Source organism: Mustelus asterias, chromosome 3, assembly GCF_964213995.1.
Source record: "Mustelus asterias chromosome 3, sMusAst1.hap1.1, whole genome shotgun sequence".
Lineage (NCBI taxonomy): Eukaryota > Metazoa > Chordata > Chondrichthyes > Carcharhiniformes > Triakidae > Mustelus > Mustelus asterias.
The window spans coordinates 4040363-4058525 of NC_135803.1; the positions used below are offsets into that span (position 1 = coordinate 4040363).

Here is an 18163-nt window from a genome sequence, read left to right on the forward strand (position 1 = left end):
CAGAACTGGACGCAGTATTCCAAATGCGGCCGAACCAACGTTCTATACATCTGCAACATCAGACCCCAACTTTTATACTCTATGCCCCGTCCTATAAAGGCAAGCATGCCATATGCCTTCTTCACCACCTTCTCTACCTGTGACGTCACCTTCAAGGATCTGTGGACTTGCACACCCAGGTCCCTCTGCGTATCAACACCCAGGTCCCTCTGCGTATCTACACCCAGGTCCCCCTGCGTATCTACACCCAGGTCCCTCTGCGTATCTACACCAGGTTTGCCCAATAACAATTTTGACTAGTGTTGTGTTGCCAGTGTCTGTTTCATCTGGATTTTTATCCTTGTCATTCGTGTTCGTTGATTAACCAGATAATTAACTTGCTGTGCAACATTAGAATCACATTACTCTGGCTGAAAATGTCTACAGGCCTGACAGGATAAAGCACCACGTTTCTTTGTTCTCGGACATTTGTGAACCGATAGCGTCATGGTCACTTCAGCTGTGGGCAGTTTTTCATTTTCATATTGTTATCTAATATGCTATTCAAATTCTGAAACTGCCTTAGAAGTTTGCGAACTCACCTCTCTGCTTTATTGGTGCAGTCTTCTGCATTAGTAGTCAATTAACATAACGTTCACATTTCCAGTCGCGGCAAAGTGTGAAAACATTAATGACGGAATAATTCTATTGATGTAAAGCTCAGAACGTTTGATATAACAGAAATGCTCTAAACCGCTTCATATTGAATGTAGCAAATAATATTGTACGATTTTTAGTTGCTCACCTGTCTGATTACTAATCTCCCCGTCTGCACATGATACGCAATCAAAGCAACAAGCAGGTTGGCCTTGCCTAACAGCTTTCCTTGTCCCTCGTACGCAGGCCGTACTACATGAGGATTGAGGAATCTGTGGGAAAAATGTAAAAGTGCATTGTTTACACAATAGCTATGAAGAATTGATTTTTTTTGGCACAGAGGCGAGATCGTTTAGAGTTTGCAGGTACTCTCCCTATCCGTTTAGAGAGGAAATGGCGAGAACACCAGCATAAAATCTAAACTCGATATGCGGCCATATTGGATTTGCCAGATACATTCGAATTAGAAGAGCAAAAAGGGGTCACGAAATGTCCTTGGCAGACAGGATTAAGGAGAATCCCAAGGCATTTTATTCATACGTTAGGAACAAAAGGGTTGTCAGGGAAAAAATCGGACCTCTCACGGACAAAAGTGGGGAATTATGCTTGGAGCCCAAAGAAGTAGGGGAGATCCTAAATGAATACTTTGCATCGGTATTCACAAAGGAGAGGGATGTGTTGACTGGGAGTGTCTCGGAGGGGAGTGTTGAACTGTTGGAGAAAATCTCCATTACAAGGGAGGAAGTGTTAGGTTTGTTAGAGCATATAAAGACTGACAAATCCCCAGGGCCTGATAGAATCTATCCAAGGCTGCTCAGGGAGACGAGAGATGAAATCGCTGGGCCTCTGGCGCATATCTTTGTCTCGTCACTGGACGCAGGTGAGGTCCCAGAGGATTGGAGGATAGCTAATGTGGTCCCGTTATTTACAAGGATAGGAAGGATAACCCGGGTACTTATAGGCCGGTGAGCTTGACGTCCATGGTGGGAAAGTTGTTGGAAAAGATTCTTAGAGATAGGATGTATGCGCATTTAGAAAGGAATAAACTCATTAACGATAGTCAGCATGGTTTTGTGAGAGGAAGGTCATACCTCACTAACCTGGTGGAGTTTTCTGAAGAAGTGACCAGAATGGTTGACGAGGGAAGGGCCGTGGATGTCGTCTATATGGACTTTAGTAAAGCGTTTGACAAAGTCCCTCATGGTAGGCTGATGAAAAAGGTTGGATCTCATGGGATAAAGGGGGAGGTGGTTAGATGGGTGGAGAACTGGCTTGGTCACAGAAGACAGAGGGTGGTAGTGGAAGGGTCTTTTTTCGGCTCGAGGCCTGTGACTACTGGTGTTCCACAAGGCTCTGTATTGGGACTTCTGCTGTTTGTGATTTATATAAACGATCTGGAAGAAGGTGTAACTGGGGTGATCAGTCAGTTTGCGGACGACACAAAATTGGCAGGACTTGCAGATAGTGAGGCGCATTGTCAGAAGCTACAGAAGGATATAGATAGGCTAGAAATTTGGGGAAAGAAATGGCAGATGGAGTTCAATCCTGATAAATGCGAAGTGATGCTGTTTGGTAGAAATAATGTAGGGAGGAGCTATACGATAAATGGCAGAACCATAAAGGGTGTAGATACGCAGAGGGACCTGGGTGTGCAAGTCCACCGATCCTTGAAGGTGATGTCACAGGTAGAGAAGGTGGTGAAGAAGGCATATGGCATGCTTGCCTTTATAGGAAGGGTCATAGAGTATAAAAGTTGGGGTCTGATGTTGCAGATGTATAGAACATTGGTTCGGCCGCATTTGGAATACAGCGTCCAGTTCTGGTCGCCACACTACCAGAAGGACGTGGAGGCTTTGGAGAAAGTACAGAGGAGCTTTACCAGGATGTTCCCTGTTATGGAAGGGCTTAGTTATGAGGAGAGATTGGGTAAACTGGGGTTGTTCTCCCTGGAAAGACGGAGGATGAGGGGAGGCTTAATAGAGGTGTATAAAATTATGAAAGGCATAGATAGGGTGAGCGTTGGGAAGTTTTTCCCCAGGTCGGTGGTGACGTTCACGAGGGGTCATAGGTTCAAGGTGAAGGCGGAGAGGTTTAACACAGATATCAGAAGGACATATTTTACACAGAGGATGGTGGGGTCCTGGAATGCGCTGCCAGGCAGGGTGGTGGAGGCGGACACACTGGGAACGTTTAAGACTTATCTAGATAGCCATATGAACGGAGTGGGAATGGAGGGATACAAAAGAATGGTCTAGTTTGGACCAGGGAGAGGCGCGGGCTTGGAGGGCTCAAGGGCCTGTTCCTGTGCTGTATTGTTCTTTGTTCTAATGGGTCTTTATATAACTGATGGGAAGATTGTAAAACGGGCGACGTTGTATCCGGTCCCCATGGTACACCTCATTTGATTTTTGATACCCTTGCCTTCAATTTGCTACACTTCAATGTCTCATGTTTAACTAAAGTCTTTTGTTGTTGATAATGCTGCAGGGTTAGACCTGGCAAACCTACCAATGTTCTTATGCCAATAGGTCAGGATTTTGGAGTACATATAATTAAGTGGCCACAGCGCTCATTGTTATTTTGCAGTGAACTGATCAGCAACTTCCTGCATTTGAATATGCGCAGTTATTTTTGGAAATTATAATGTCCCTGATGGCCTGCTCGTCGACGCATTTTTCGGTATCAGTACCTCACCAAGGGACTCGCATTCATGAAAATGCAAGGCCATAAGAAATATAGCCAAGGATATATCATAGGAACTGTCGAGTCTCCTGAACCTGCTGATCTTCAATTGGTGCCCGTGGTGTCTTGTCTTGAATATGCTCAGTGTCCAATGCACTTACTTTCCTCTCTATCTTTGTGTCATTCGCAACCTTAATAACAATACCTTTAGTCTCTTCATCCAAGTCATTTTATCAATCGCAATATGTTGAGGCTCCAGCACTGTTCCCTGTGGCAAACCACTCGTTAACTCTTTCGAACCAGAGAAAAGATGAATTTATGTCTACTTGCTGTTTCCTGCTAATTAATTGCGTGCCTTTGCGTGTTACAAATAACAAATTAAGAACCAATTTATTTCTATATTGTGCAAAAATGTCCTTATTTTCCCAAACTATAAAATGAGGAACGGAATGATCAGTATCCAGCTGAGCAAAAAGCTCTTACCAAAAAACATTTCAAAGAGGATCCACTTTCCGTGGTTTAAAAAGTTGCTACCACAAGACAGATAATTTACATGTATTTACACTATTACATTGCCCATGTGCCAACTGAACAGAGTGACGATGTTGAATCCAGGTAGAAAGTGGACTTACCTCTTTCTTACCGTTATTCCAAACAATTGCATTTTCATCAATTTGGAGCTTGTGATTTGAATTAAGCGAACCATCAAATTGACCCACCGTCACATAATTGACGGAACCGTCGACATTTTCCCTCCAGTTGATTAAATCATAGGATGGATTGGGATCTCCATTTTCATCAAACGCTACTTCCTCTCCCAATCTGTTTGTAAAGTTAACGTGTTTCAGGTAGTGCAAAAGCTTTGTGAAGGAAAGGAAACATATTAAACATAAAAACAAATGAAAGCAGCAGAAAGCCGTCAGACCCTTTGAGCTTGCTCCAACTTTCAATTACATATTTTCTGAATTTGTACTTCAATTCTGTTTTTCTGCCAATTTCCATACTTTTTTCTATTCCCTTAGTTTCCAAAAGCGCATCTCTCATAGTCTTGGATACAATCAACGATTGAGTAACCCCGCCCGACTGGCATGCAGAATGGTCAGGTATCTCAGATCCGGAGTAAAGACATTTCATTTAATCGCAATCTCAATTGGATTACCTCTGAGACTGATGTTCTAGGCTATTTAGCCAATGGGACCCTCCCAGCTTGTACAGCGACCAAACACTCCAAGAGTTTTAAAAGTTTCAGTTTTCTGTACTCCAGAGAACATGAATCCGCTCGACTGAATCTCTCCCCACAAGACAATCCTTTCCTCCGGTTTCCTCCCACAGTCCAAAGATGTGCGGGTTCGGTGGATTGGCCATGCTAAATTACCCCTTAGTTTTTCAGGGGGACTAGCTCGAGTAAATGCGGCACGGTAGCACAGTAGCATTACTGCTTCTCAGCGCCAGGGACCCGGGTTCGATACCCAGCTTGAGTCACTGTCTGTGTGGCGTTGGCACGTTCTCTCCGTGTCTGGGTGCTCCGGTTTCCTCCCACATTCTGAAAGGCGCCTGGTTAGGTGCATTGACCCTTACAGGCGCCGGATTGTGGCGACGAGGGAATTTCACAATAACTTCATTGCCGTGTTAATGTAAGCCTGACTTGTGACGAATAATTTAACTTTACTTTAAATGCATGGGGTTATGGGAATAGGGCCTGGGTGGGATTGTGGTTGGTGGAGACTCGATAGGCCGAATGGCCTCCTTCTGCGCTATTCTATGACTCATGATTCATATGGGAGTGGCTGGAAATGTGGGAGTGATTTCCTCATTCCAATTAAGACATGTGGTTGAAATGGGTGTGAAATTAGAAATAAAAGAATAGCATCCACCTGAACCAGCCCCAAACAACACATGTCTGTAGTTTTTTTGGCACAGTAGTTAGCACTGCTGCCTCACAGCACCAGGGACTCGAGTTCAATTCCGGCATCAGGTCACTGTCTGTGTGGAGTTTGCACATTCTCCCCGTGTCTGCGTGGGTTTCCTCCGGGTGCTTTGGTTTCCTCCCACAGTCCAAAGATGTGCGGGTTACGTTTGATTAAATTAAGCCTAATGTCAGGGGGATTAACAGGGTAAATATGTGATGTTGTGGAATGGGCTTGGGTGGGATTTGTGGCCGGTGGTGACTCGATGGGCCGAATGGCCTCATTCTGTACTGTAGAGATTCTATGATTCTAACCCTGATCACCTGGGAATCAATCTTGTGAACGTTTGTGGCGTCCCTCAAAGGCAGGTATTTTCTACTGTCTGTAATCAGAGTAAGAAGTTTAACAACTCCAGGTTAAAGTCCAACAGGTTTATTTGGTAGCAAAAGCCACACGTGGGTAAATGTGAAAATTTCCAATTTGACAGCACGAATAGTAAATGCCACGTGTGGCTTTTGCTACCAAATAAACCTGTTGGACTTTAACCTGGTGTTGTTAAACTTCTTACTGTGTTTACCCCAGTCCAACGCCGGCATCTCCACATCATGTAATAAGAGCACATGTGTACACAATTGTCCAAGCATGGTCACACCGAAACCCCACCTTGTCCTTATTTTTCAACCATTTGCAATAACATCACCTGCCTGGAATTTCTTGCGATACCCTCACATTAACGTTGATATAATTTATTTTAAGGACACCACCTACAACAGCGATTATACGAATTATGCGCATGAACAGGCCATTCGGATATTGAACCTTCTGCAGCTTTCAATAAAATCGTGGCTGATCTGATTTTAGCTTGCACTCTACATTCAGCTGATGTCAGATAACCTTTGACTCTCTTGTTCACCAATAGTCTATCCTCCTCTGGCTTAAAATACGCACTGACCTTGTCTCCATCGCCCTTTAGAGAATACAAAATCTCATTTCCCTTTTAAACTGAGGACCAATTATATGTCATCTTCGTCTGCTAGTACTATCATGTTCCACATATGGAAAGTTCTTTTCAATATCCACCATATCACGTCCCCTCAGGATGTTTCATGTTTCAATATGATGGCTTAACAATCTTCTAAACTTCACTTGATACAGCTTGTCGAGTCTCTTGTAAGAACCACACCCCCCCCAAACCCGCTCCCCCCCCCAAACACCCTGGCCCAACCACATCCTTGGTATGAATGGAGCGAACCGTGTGGGATCCACACCTAATGCATGTATCTGCTTCTTTTCAAGTTAAGGATACCAAAATTGTACGCTGCAGTCTAGATGTCGTCCCACCAACGCCCGGTACAACTTCACCAATACATCCCTATGTTACTAATAAAACAGATAATACTGGATAACTCGGTAGGACTGGCGGCATATGTAGATAGAGAAGCAAAGTTAATGTTCCGTGTCCACATGACCCCTCTACAGAACTGTTCTGCAGAAGGGCCATATTGAACTCGAAAGGTTAATTCTTGTTCTCTCGCCACATATGCTGTCAGACCTGCTCAGTTTATCCAACGGTTTCTGTGTTTAGTTCAAATTTCCAGCACCGATCGTATTTTACTTTCTTTGCTATTATTATATTAAATTCCCCTTGCAATAAAAACCAAAATTTCATTTGACTTTCTAATCACTTGCTGTTCCAACACAATAACTTTTCCTTATTTATCTATGTACATCAGAGTTCTACAAACTGGCTCCATTTATATAATTTCCTGCTTTACTATTCTTGCTGTCAAATTGGAAATTTTCACATTTACCCACGTCAAACTTCATCTGCCAATTTTTTGCCCACTTGCTTAACCTATTTATGTACCGTTACAGACTTTTTACATCCTCCTCACAACTTACTTTTCCTCCTAAATTTCTGTCATGAGCAAATTTAGCGACTTTACATTCGGTCCCTTCGTCCAAATCATTGCTATAAATTGAAAATAGTTGAGGCCCCAGCACTGACCACGTGGCACCTCACTCCACATCGTGCCCGACCAAAAAATATGCATTTATGTCTACTCCCGGTTTCTTGTTAATTAACTGATTCTCTGTCTATGTTAACATGTTAAGCTCTACACACGAGTTCTTGTTATGCATACGAACCTTTAATGTGGCATTTTGTCAAATGTTTTCTGGATATCAACGTACAACACATACACAGGCTCTCCTTTATCCACATCGCCTGTTACTTCCTCAAAAAACTAAAATAAATCAGTCAACCATGATTTCCCTTAATAAAAAGTTGACGCTCCTGATTGCACTGATATTTTCTAAGTTTCATGCTATAACCTACTTCGTAATACAATGCAGCAATTTCCCTACGACAGATGTTAATCTAAATGGCATGTAGTTTCATGCATTCAATCACTTTCTTGAATAGAGCAGTCACATTCACTATGTTTCAATCCGATAACACCTTTCCAGAATCTAGGGAATTGTAGAAAATCAACACCAATATATCTAGCATCTCAGCAGGCACTTCTATTACAGGAACCTCTGTCCCCTCTGTCTTCCAATATTTTCTAGTCTAGTCTAGTTAAAAGGAATTTTGCTTTTATAGTTTTGCTACCAAAATGGTAATCTCATCATCTCCACATTATGCTGGCATTTTTACTACTCACTTAACGTGTGCAACCTCTCTGCGCCCTCCCCAAATCATAGTTTCCTACCTAGCTTTATATCATGAGCAAGTGTAAGATTTTGATAATTCTACTAGATTTTATTGTCACCAATTTATTTGTTAGCCGGAGTTCAAATTAAATGGTTCACGTTGAATTTCTGCTAGTGGAATTCTTTACACAAAGAGTGTTGTTTATAAGAATATTGAGGAAGTGACAAAAATGGTTGATGGAGGAAGGGCCGTGGATGTCGTCTATATGGATTTCAGTAAGGCATTTGACAAAGTCCCACATGGCAGGTTGGTTAAGAAGGTTAAGGCTCATGGGATACAAGGAGAAGTGGCTAGATGGGTGGAGAACTGACTTGGCCATAGGAGACAGAGGGTAGTGGTCGAAGGGTCTTTTTCCGGCTGGAGGTCTGTGACCAGTGGTGTTCCGCAGGGCTCTGTACTGGGACGTCTGCTATTTGTGATATATATAAATGATTTGGAAGAAGGTGTAACTGGTGTAATCAGCAAGTTTGAGGATGACAAAAAGATGGCTGGACTTACGGATAGCGAAGAGCATTGTCGGGCAATACAGCAGGATATAGATAGGCTGGAAAATTGGGCGGAGAGGTGGCAGATGGAGTTTAATCTGGATGAATGGGAAGTGATGTATTTTGGAAGAAATAATGTAGGGAGGAGTTATACAATAAATGGCAGAGTCATCAGGAGTATAGAAACACAGAGGGACCTAGGTGCGCAAGTCCACAAATCCTTGAAGGTGGAGAAGGTGGTGAAGAAGGCATATGGTATGCTTGCCTTTATAGGACGGGGTATAGAGTATAAAAGCTGGAGTCTGATGATGCAGCTGTATAGAACGCTGGTTAGGCCACATTTGGAGTACTGCGTCCAGTTCTGGTCGCCGCACTACCAGAAGGACGTGGAGGCGTTAGAGAGAGTGCAGAGAAGGTTTACCAGGATGTTGCCTGGTATGGATGGTCTTAGCCATGAGGAGAGATTGGGTAAACTGGGGTTGTTCTCCCTGGAAAGACGGAGAATGAGGGGAGATCTAATAGAGGTATACAAGATTATGAAGGGTATAGATAGGGTGAACGGAGGGAAGCTTTTTCCCAGATCAGAAGTGACGATCACGAGGGGTCACGGGCTCAAGGTGAGAGGGGCGAAGTATAACTCAGATATTAGAGGGATGCTTTTTACACAGAGGGTGGTGGGGGCCTGGAATGCGCTGCCAAGTAGGGTGGTGGAGGCAGGCACGCTGACATCGTTTAAGACTTACCTGGATCGTCACATGAGCAGCCTGGGAATGGAGGGATACAAACGATTGGTCTAGTTGGACCAAGGAGCGGCACAGGCTTGGAGGGCCGAAGGGCCTGTTTCCTGTGCTGTACTGTTCTTTGTTCTAATATATATTTTGTTGTTTTACAACTTCAAATTCCTGAGCTCGAGGTGGAGTAGCTGTTTATTGTTTAATTGCCCATGATACGATTAGATGTTTTTTAACAATCAATTCTCATGAATGGCTAAAAACAGTTTGAACGTAAAAAGCCCAAGATTTGTCATAACTGATTAAACATGGTTGTGGGCAGGACGACTGCACTAGAAGGAAGCATTTATTTTCTAGTATTATGACATGCAATGTTACTGACAAGGGTATGAGGCTTTGTTTGTGACTATTGCATCCAAAAGAAGCATATTATTTGTTCGCCGTGGATTGTAAACACCAAGCAGCTGAAGGAAGTAAGAGATAGATTCTCAGTTTACAACTCTTAAAAAAAGTGATGTGATACGTGGAATGAGATGAGATGATTTGCAGCCTAAGCCAATGAAAGAGGCGTATTTGGACTATTTCTACGGGAGGTAAAATAGGACGTCTGAGGATAAAATTGGAAAATCATGGTCTTTCTTGATGGAATGTGTTTTGGGGATATGACTCTTCTGGACGCTGTTCAACATCACAACAATAAAAAATGATAGAAATACATCACCTGTGCAGGTGAACGTTTATGATCCTGAGAGATGAAGGGACTATGTTTCACTGCTTCTTGATAATTAGATATAAAATGCTGTTTATTATGTTCTATTTGGTTGATAAGTGTAGATTTTCCGTACTTTGCAAGTCAAGCAGACTCCCAGTTTTAAACATTTAGCATTCGAACATTAGGATTCTTTCTTATTTAATGCTTTATACCAGAGAACCCTAAAATCTTACATCCGTTCCTTTACTTCCTTTCCGTTCCTTGACATCGACAGTAAATAGTTCGGGTCTGGTCACTTTTCCTCTCACTCTGTACACTGCTTACCTCACCAAACTAAAAATCCCAGTTAATCAATCTCTCTTTTCAGTCAATGAATCAATCCTTTATGCAAAGTATAGGTTATCCACAGTCCTATGAAACCCCGTCAGCAGTAACAACCTCTGATGTGACCTTATCGAAAAGCTTTTGAAGAATCCATGTACATTGTATTCATTGTTTCTCCCCGTCGACTCTTCGATTCGATTCAACGTAACTTGTTTCGAACTAATCATAACCTTTTCTATGTGTTGTGTCACTGAGTCTCTAATAATGAATTCTAGCATCTTCATTACGAATGATAATTCGCCAATTAACTTATCGTTCAGCATTTTGCCCTTGAATGGATATCGATTTAACATTTGCTGCCTTCCAAACCAGAAAATTCGTGCATTTGCACGAATTATGGAAAATCAAAAGCACAGCAACCGCTGTTTCTACATTCACATATTTGAACCCCCTTTGATGTTAATCGTGAAATTGATCAGGTTTTACTTTCTTGATTTCATCCAATAAATGTGCCCTTCGTAATATCGTCTACATTTAGTTCCCCATTGTCCTTTAACACTTAGTTCGTCAAATTTTCAGGGCTGTTCTTTTGTCTTCCACAACAGATATAAATTATTAAATGGCAAAGCTGGCTCGCTTTACATAATATATCCTTGCCTTGAATATTTGAAATTTTGTTGCCACGGAACGCGACTTAGATTTCTTTTTAGCATGCGGTCACCGATCTCTTACCTGCCATGGTTTAATATCCACGCTGCTGGCACAACTATCATTTTCAAACGGTCCTTTCCCATCTTCACAAGAGAAGAGATCGTGAAGGGCGTGAGCTATTGCATGGATTCCTTTGTATACATTATATGATACTCTGAGTTGTGATACATCCGAATAGATGTTTACGTCGCTCTTTATGTCCTCTGATCCTGTGCATTGACTTGTGCCATTTGCCGAAGTTTGTAATGAGCAATGAAATAACGTTTCCCAAAACTCTGCGACCAAAGCATTTTGAGAAGCTGTGGATGGGTTGATCTTCTGCAGGAACTGCTGAAGACCTGGTATCTGTGCCCGACGGAGTGCGAACCCGAGGGTGCCAATCAAAATTGAATTTTGCTGGCTGGATAGCATGGCTGACGTCACCCAGGCCTCGCTCGCGAGCCATTGTATGCCGGTAATATTTTGCCGCGTTACTTCCTGCACCAGGGTGTCAGTGTCTTGTTCAATGGCGAAGACAAGTATGGCCCTGGCACGGCTTTTTCGGATGGAGTTGACAATCGCTTCAATCTTCTCCGTGGTGCTTACTTTTGGAATCGTGTGAGAGAAAGCAATGCACATTCCGAGAGCCTCAATTTGTTCACTGAACATCTGAATGCCATATCGACCGTAGTCATCATCTCCCGCGATTGTTCCCACCCAGCTCCATCCAAAATGTTTCACAAGCTGCGCCAAAGCTCTGACTTGAAAGTAATCACTTGGCACTGTTCGAAGAAAGGCCGGGTACTCTGCTTTGTCACTCAGGCAGGCACAAGTAGAAAAGTAGCTCACCTGCAGAAGACCAAATTTACAATCTACAGATCCCTACGAAACTTCACATCAATGAGATAAAAACAGAAAATGCTGGATAAACCCAGCGGGCCTGGCGGCATCTGTGGAGAGAGAAAGAGTTAACGTTTCGAGTCCACGTTTCGTGACCCTTCCACAGAATTGATATTAATGATATTTCCCCCCTTGAAAAATTAAGACACAAAATAATTGAAATGATACATTAATGTTCCCAACAATTTACTCATCAATTTTTTAAAAAGACGGAAAATGCTAGAAATTCGGAGTCGGTCAAGCAATATCAATGGAGAGAAACGACGTTCGTGGAATTATTGACCTGAAATGTTAACTACGTTTCCCGCTCTAAAGATGCTGCCCGTCCTGTTGAATAATTTCAGCATTTGTTGTTTCTTGTTCAGCTGTCCTGCATCAGCAATAGAACAAAGAACAAAGAAAAGTACAGCACAGGAAGAGGCCCTTCGGCCCTCCAAGCCTGCGCCGTTCATGATGCCTGCCTGACCTATAACGGCACGTACTTACGGAGTCCATATCCTTCCATTCCCATCCTATTTATGTTTTCGTCTAAGTTGCGCTTTAAATGCTGCTATCTTGCCTGCTCCCAAAACCTTTCCGGACAGCCTGTTCCAGGCATTCACCACCCTCCGTGAAAAAGAACTTGCCTCCCACATCTCCTCTCAACTTTTCCCCACGCACCTTAAGCATATGTCTCCGAGTACGTGACTTTTCCATCCTAGAAAAGAGCATCTGACTATCCACTCTGTCCATGCCCCTCATAATCTTGCAAACCTGACCCCTCAACATCCACCGTTCCAGTGAGAACAAGCCGAGTTTATCCAACCTCTTCATAGATAATACCTTCCAGACAAGGCAACAACCAAGTAAACCTCTGTTGTATCCCCTCCAAAGCATCCACATAGTTCTGGTAGTGTGTTGAGCAGAATTGTACACAATATTCTAAATGAGGCTTAACTAAGCTTCTGTACAGCTGCAGCATGTCTTGCGAATTTTTATACTCAATATCCCGATCGATGACGGCAAGCATGTCGTATGCCTTCTTGACTAACTTATCCACCTGCATTGCCACTTTCAGTGATCAGTGGACATGTACGCTCAGATCTCTCTGCCTGTCAATAAAGAACAAAGAACAAAGAAAATTACAGCACAGGAACAGGCCTTTCGGCCCTCCAGGCCTGCACCGATCATGCTGCCTGACTTAACTAAAACTCCCTACGCTTCCGGGGACCATATCCCTCTATTCCCACCTCATTCATGTACTTGTCAAGATGCCTCGTAAAAGCCATAGAACATAGAACATAGAACAGTACAGCACAAAACAGGCCCTTCGGCCCACGATGTTGTGCCGAGCGTTATCTGAAACCAAGATCAAGCTATCCCACTCCCTATCATCCTGGTGTGCTCCATGTGCCTATCCAATAAGCGCTTAAATGTTTCTAAAGTGTCTGACTGCACTATCACTGCAGGCAGTCCATTCCACACCCCAACCACTCTCTGCGTAAAGAACCTACCTCTGATATCCGTCCTGTATCTCCCACCACGAACCCTATAGTTATGCCCCCTTGTAATAGCTCCATCCACCCGAGGAAATAGTCTTTGAACGTTCACTCTATCTATCCCCTTCATCATTTTATACACCTCTATTAAGTCTCCCCTCAGCCTCCTCCGCTCCAGAGAGAACAGCCCCAGCTCCCTCAACCTTTCCTCATATGACCTACCCTCCAAACCAGGCAGCATCCTGGTAAATCTCCTCTGCACTCTTTCCAGCGCTTCCACATCCTTCTTATAGTGAGGTGACCAGAACTGCACACAATATTCCAAATGTGGTCTCACCAAGGTCCTGTAAAGTTGCAGCATAACCCCACGGCTCTTAAACTCCAACCCCCTGTTAATAAAAGCTAACACACTATAGGCCTTCTTCACAGCTCTATCCACTTGAGTGGCAACCTTTAGAGATCTGTGGATATGGACCCCAAGATCTCTCTGTTCCTCCACAGTCTTCAGAACCCTACCTTTGACCCTGTAATCCACATTTAAATTAGTCCTACCAAAATGAATCACCTCACATTTATCAGGGTTAAACTCCATTTGCCATTTTTCAGCCCAGCTTTGCATCCTATCTATGTCTCTTTGCAGCCTACAACAGCCCTCCACCTCATCCACTACTCCACCAATCTTGGTGTCATCAGCAAATTTACTGATCCACCCTTCAGCCCCCTCCTCTAAGTCATTAATAAAAATCACAAAGAGCAGAGGACCAAGCACTGATCCCTGCGGCACACCGCTAGCAACCTGCCTCCAATCCGAAAATTTTCCATCGACCACCACCCTCTGTCTTCCGTCAGACAGCCAGTTACCTATCGAATCGGCCAACTTTCCCTCTATCCCACACCTCCTCACTTTCATCATAAGCCGACCATGGGGGACCTTATCAAACGCCTTACTAAAAAGCCACTAGCATATCCGCTTCCATTACCTCCCCCGGCAACGAGTTCCAGGCACCCACCACTCTCTGTGTAAAGAATCTGCCTCGTACATCTCTTTTAAAACTTGCCCCTCGCACCTTAAACCTATGCCCCCTAGTAATTGACTCTTCCACCCTGGGAAAAAGCTTCTGACTATCCACTCTGTCCATGCCTCTCATAATCTTGTAGACTTCTATCAGGTCTCCCCTCAACTTCCGTCGCTCCAGTGAGAACAAACCAAGTTTCTCCAACCTCTCCTCATCGCTAATGCCCTCCATACCAGGCAACATCCTGGTAAATCGTTTCTGTACCCTCTCCAAAGTCTCCACATCCTTTTGGTAGTGTGGTGACCAGAATTGAATACTCCTAAGGGTTTTACCATTTACTTGATAATTCCGCATTGGACCTTCCAAAATGTATTATCTGACACTTGTCCAAATTAAACTCCTTCTGCCATTTCTCCACCCTAGTCTCCAACCGGTCTATGTCTTGTTATATCCTCTGACAATCCTCTTCACTATCTGGAACTCCACAAATTTATGTGTCATCTGTGAACTTGCTAATCAGACCAGCTACATTTTCCTCCAACTCACTTCTATATACTATGAACAGCAAAGGTACCACAACTGATTCCTGTGGAACACCGCTAGTCATAGCCCTTCATTCAGAATAGTACCCCTCCACTGCTACCCTCTGTCTTCTATGGTTAAGCCAGTTCTGTATCCATCTTGCCAGCTCTCTTCTGATCCCACGTGACTTCACCTTTCGTACCAGTCTGCCATGAGGTACTTTGTCAAGGGTTTTACTGAAGTCCATGTATGCAACATCCATTGCCTTTCCCTCATCTATCTTCCTCGAAAAACCTGATCAAGTTTGTGAGGCACCAGCTCCCCTTCACAAAACCGTGCTATCACTAATAAGTCAATTTGTTTCCAAATGTGAGTAAATCCTGTCCCTGAGAATATTTTCCAAATATTTCCCTAGCATTGACGTCAGGCTCACCGGCCTATAATTTCCTGGATTATTCCTGCTGCCCTTCTTAAACAATGGAACAACATTGGCTATCCTGCAGTCTTCCAGAACTTCAGCTGTCGCCACGAGGATATAAAGATTTCTGTCAATGCCCTTGCAATTTCCACCCTTGCCTGGTGTAGATCCCATCAGGCCCTGGGGACCTATCTACTTTAATGTTTTTTAATACACCCAACACCTTCTGCTTTTTGAAATCGATATGACCCAGAATATCTACACACGCTATCCTAGGCTCCTCATCCATCATGTTCCTCTCTTTGGTGAATACTGAGGTAAAATATTCATTTACTATCTTGCCCATTTCCTCTGGTTCCATGCATAGATTCCCTCCACTATCCTTGAGTGGACCAACCTTTTCCCTGGCTACTATCTTGCTCTTTACATATGTATACAACGTCTTAGGATTTGCCTTAATCCTGCTTGCCAAGGATTTTCCATGACCCCTTTTAGCTCTCCTAACTCCTTCCTTACATTCTTTCGTACGTTCTTTATATTCTTCAAGGGCTTCATCTGCTCTAAGCCTTTTAGACCTTACCAATCCTTCATTTTCCTTTCTGACAATGCTCACAATATCCCTCGTTATCCACTGTTCCAGATACTTGCCACACTTACCTACCAGCCTCACAGGCACATGCCTGTCCTGAATTCCAAACATTTGAAAAACTCCCACATGTCGGATGTTGATTTACCCACAAATAGCCTCCTGCAATCTGCATTCTCCAGATCCTGCCTAATGTTTTTTGTAGTTAGTCTTCCCCCAATTTAACACCTTCGCCCGAGGACCGCTCTTGTCCTTATCCTCAAGCACATGAAAACTTACGAAATTATGATTTATGAATTATGAATTATGATCACTGTTCCCGAAATCCTCTCCTACTGAAACTTCTATCACCTGGCCGGGCTTTCCTTCTGGATAATTTGCTTTTGGATTAAACAGTACTCAAATGTAAATCTAACGAGATATGCGGCCAATTCGTTCGACTTAACAGGACAATTTGACGTCTTGGTATTTTAAGACAATTGTTTGACCAACTTTGTTTGAGTCACTGAACGAATAACATCCTTCAATAATATATCCTGGGGCAATCAAGTATCCGCACCCGATGCAGGTAATTGAGCTTGCTTGGTAACGCAGCAGAATTTTCAGCCGCCTATTTCTTTTCTGACACAAAAAGACCGGCCATGATGGAACTAATCTTACTTTCAATCGTGGGCCCATTTTTAACTGTTTTGGAGTACAAGGTGCTTAAATGAATTAAATCGAGCCCAATTTTTATTATCAACGGCAGTAATTTAAACTTTTGCAGCATCATAAGAAGGATTGGACCTCCATCTGAAAATCGGGAGACTTGTATAAAGGCGCTCAACCCCTGTCTCTAATGCCTCAACTGTACATTATGGGTGCATGGTGGAGAACATTATCCATATTGAAAAAACGTAACACAATGGATGTGCGAAACATGTTGATCGTATGCTGTAACGAATAACGAATGGACTTCTTGCGCAATGGAAAACGCCGTGCAAATGACGGGGTTCAGGTAACTTCCCGTGAATTCTTTTTGGACTATTCAGAAATAAATGTGGATAAATCCCCGTTTTTCTCAAGCGACGGAAGTTAGGATTACCCATGTGGCTGCATATTTTGTCCATCAACATCATCATACACAGTCAACCTAGAAGCACCAGAGTGTTCAAGAAGAAAGCCCTTAAAGCTTTCGTAATTGCTGAATGCCAACATGCACTACCGCCTGAACCGTTCTTCCTGGTCTCCAAAGTTTAGCTGCACTTCGTGACTATATTCATCTGGTAAATTGTGGAATTAAGATATGTCATAAGAAAAAGGTTGCTACTTGATATTAATTTAGAGAGGGTTGTTTTCAGGAAGCATCGCCGTGATGGAACTCATCCTACTGTCAAACGTGGGCCCGTTTTTAACTTTGGTGGAGGAGGTGTTGTTTTCATGAATTCAATGGAGTCCGATTTTTTGTATGATAATAAAATACTGAAGATACTGGAAATGAAGAAAAAAAGTGCTGAAAATAACAAGCCAGGAACCATTTTTGAAGAAAAATGTTAACGATTCAGAAGAAAAACGTTTCGCCAGAATTTATGGTCTGGTCAGTATCTTACGATTTCAATCCTTTTTTACTTCAGCCTATTCCCACAACAGTGTTTTCGTAAAAGATCTTTTCTCAATAGTGATGAGGACATTTAAATCAAACGGTTGGACAGACATTTCCACGAAGGGATTCATTCTCCTTTTCCACTTCATGGGTCAATTGGCAATAGTAACATTTATTTTACCCGCCCAAGTGTATTACCTATACCGCTACTTTCTCAGGATACATGACTTCAATGGAGCATGAAATTAGGCAGATCTGCAGCAGGCTATCGATGCGATACCCTTTGCATTTTAAACTCTCATTACAAAAACAGAACGATAGGACAACTGCCAAAGAATGCTTTTAACTTTGGTCATGGCTCTGGAGGACAAAAACAATCTTGCAGGAAGAACGCCAGTTTTCAAGGTCAAACGATCCTAATTCCATTAACATCAATGGACAAGATAATCGCATGTGTCCTCTCATGACCTGTCGAACAAGAAAGACAATTTTACGCGCAGGCTGGAAGTTGAAAATTTACCTCATTAACCTTTATTCTTATACATCAGTTAAACAGGAAAAGCTGTAATTCGATATTTCAGCTAAAATACAGTTTGGCTTTAAATGCGCCATTCATCCTTTTTGAAAGGCACTGGCAAATGCTGGACTTCATTTACAAGGGTTCACTTATCACGGAAGTACCATTCTTCACTCATGAAACTACATAGATAGATAGACAGACAGGTAGATAGATGGATAGACAGACAGACAGACAGAACGATAGATAGATAGACAGAAA

General features: G+C 42.9%; 1 protein-coding gene across 1 annotated transcript in view; it reads right to left on the reverse strand.

Annotated features, from left to right (window-relative positions):
- The window catches only part of LOC144485286 (extracellular calcium-sensing receptor-like), a 28362-nt gene that overhangs the window by 6113 nt on the left and 4086 nt on the right, over positions 1–18163 (reverse strand). Inside the window, exons 3-5 of the mRNA XM_078203495.1 lie at positions 10926–11732; positions 3951–4178; positions 785–908 (exon numbers count right to left, since the gene is read on the reverse strand). Of these exons, the coding sequence (XP_078059621.1) occupies positions 785–908; positions 3951–4178; positions 10926–11732 (1159 nt within the window). The remainder of the gene's footprint in view (positions 1–784; positions 909–3950; positions 4179–10925; positions 11733–18163) is intronic.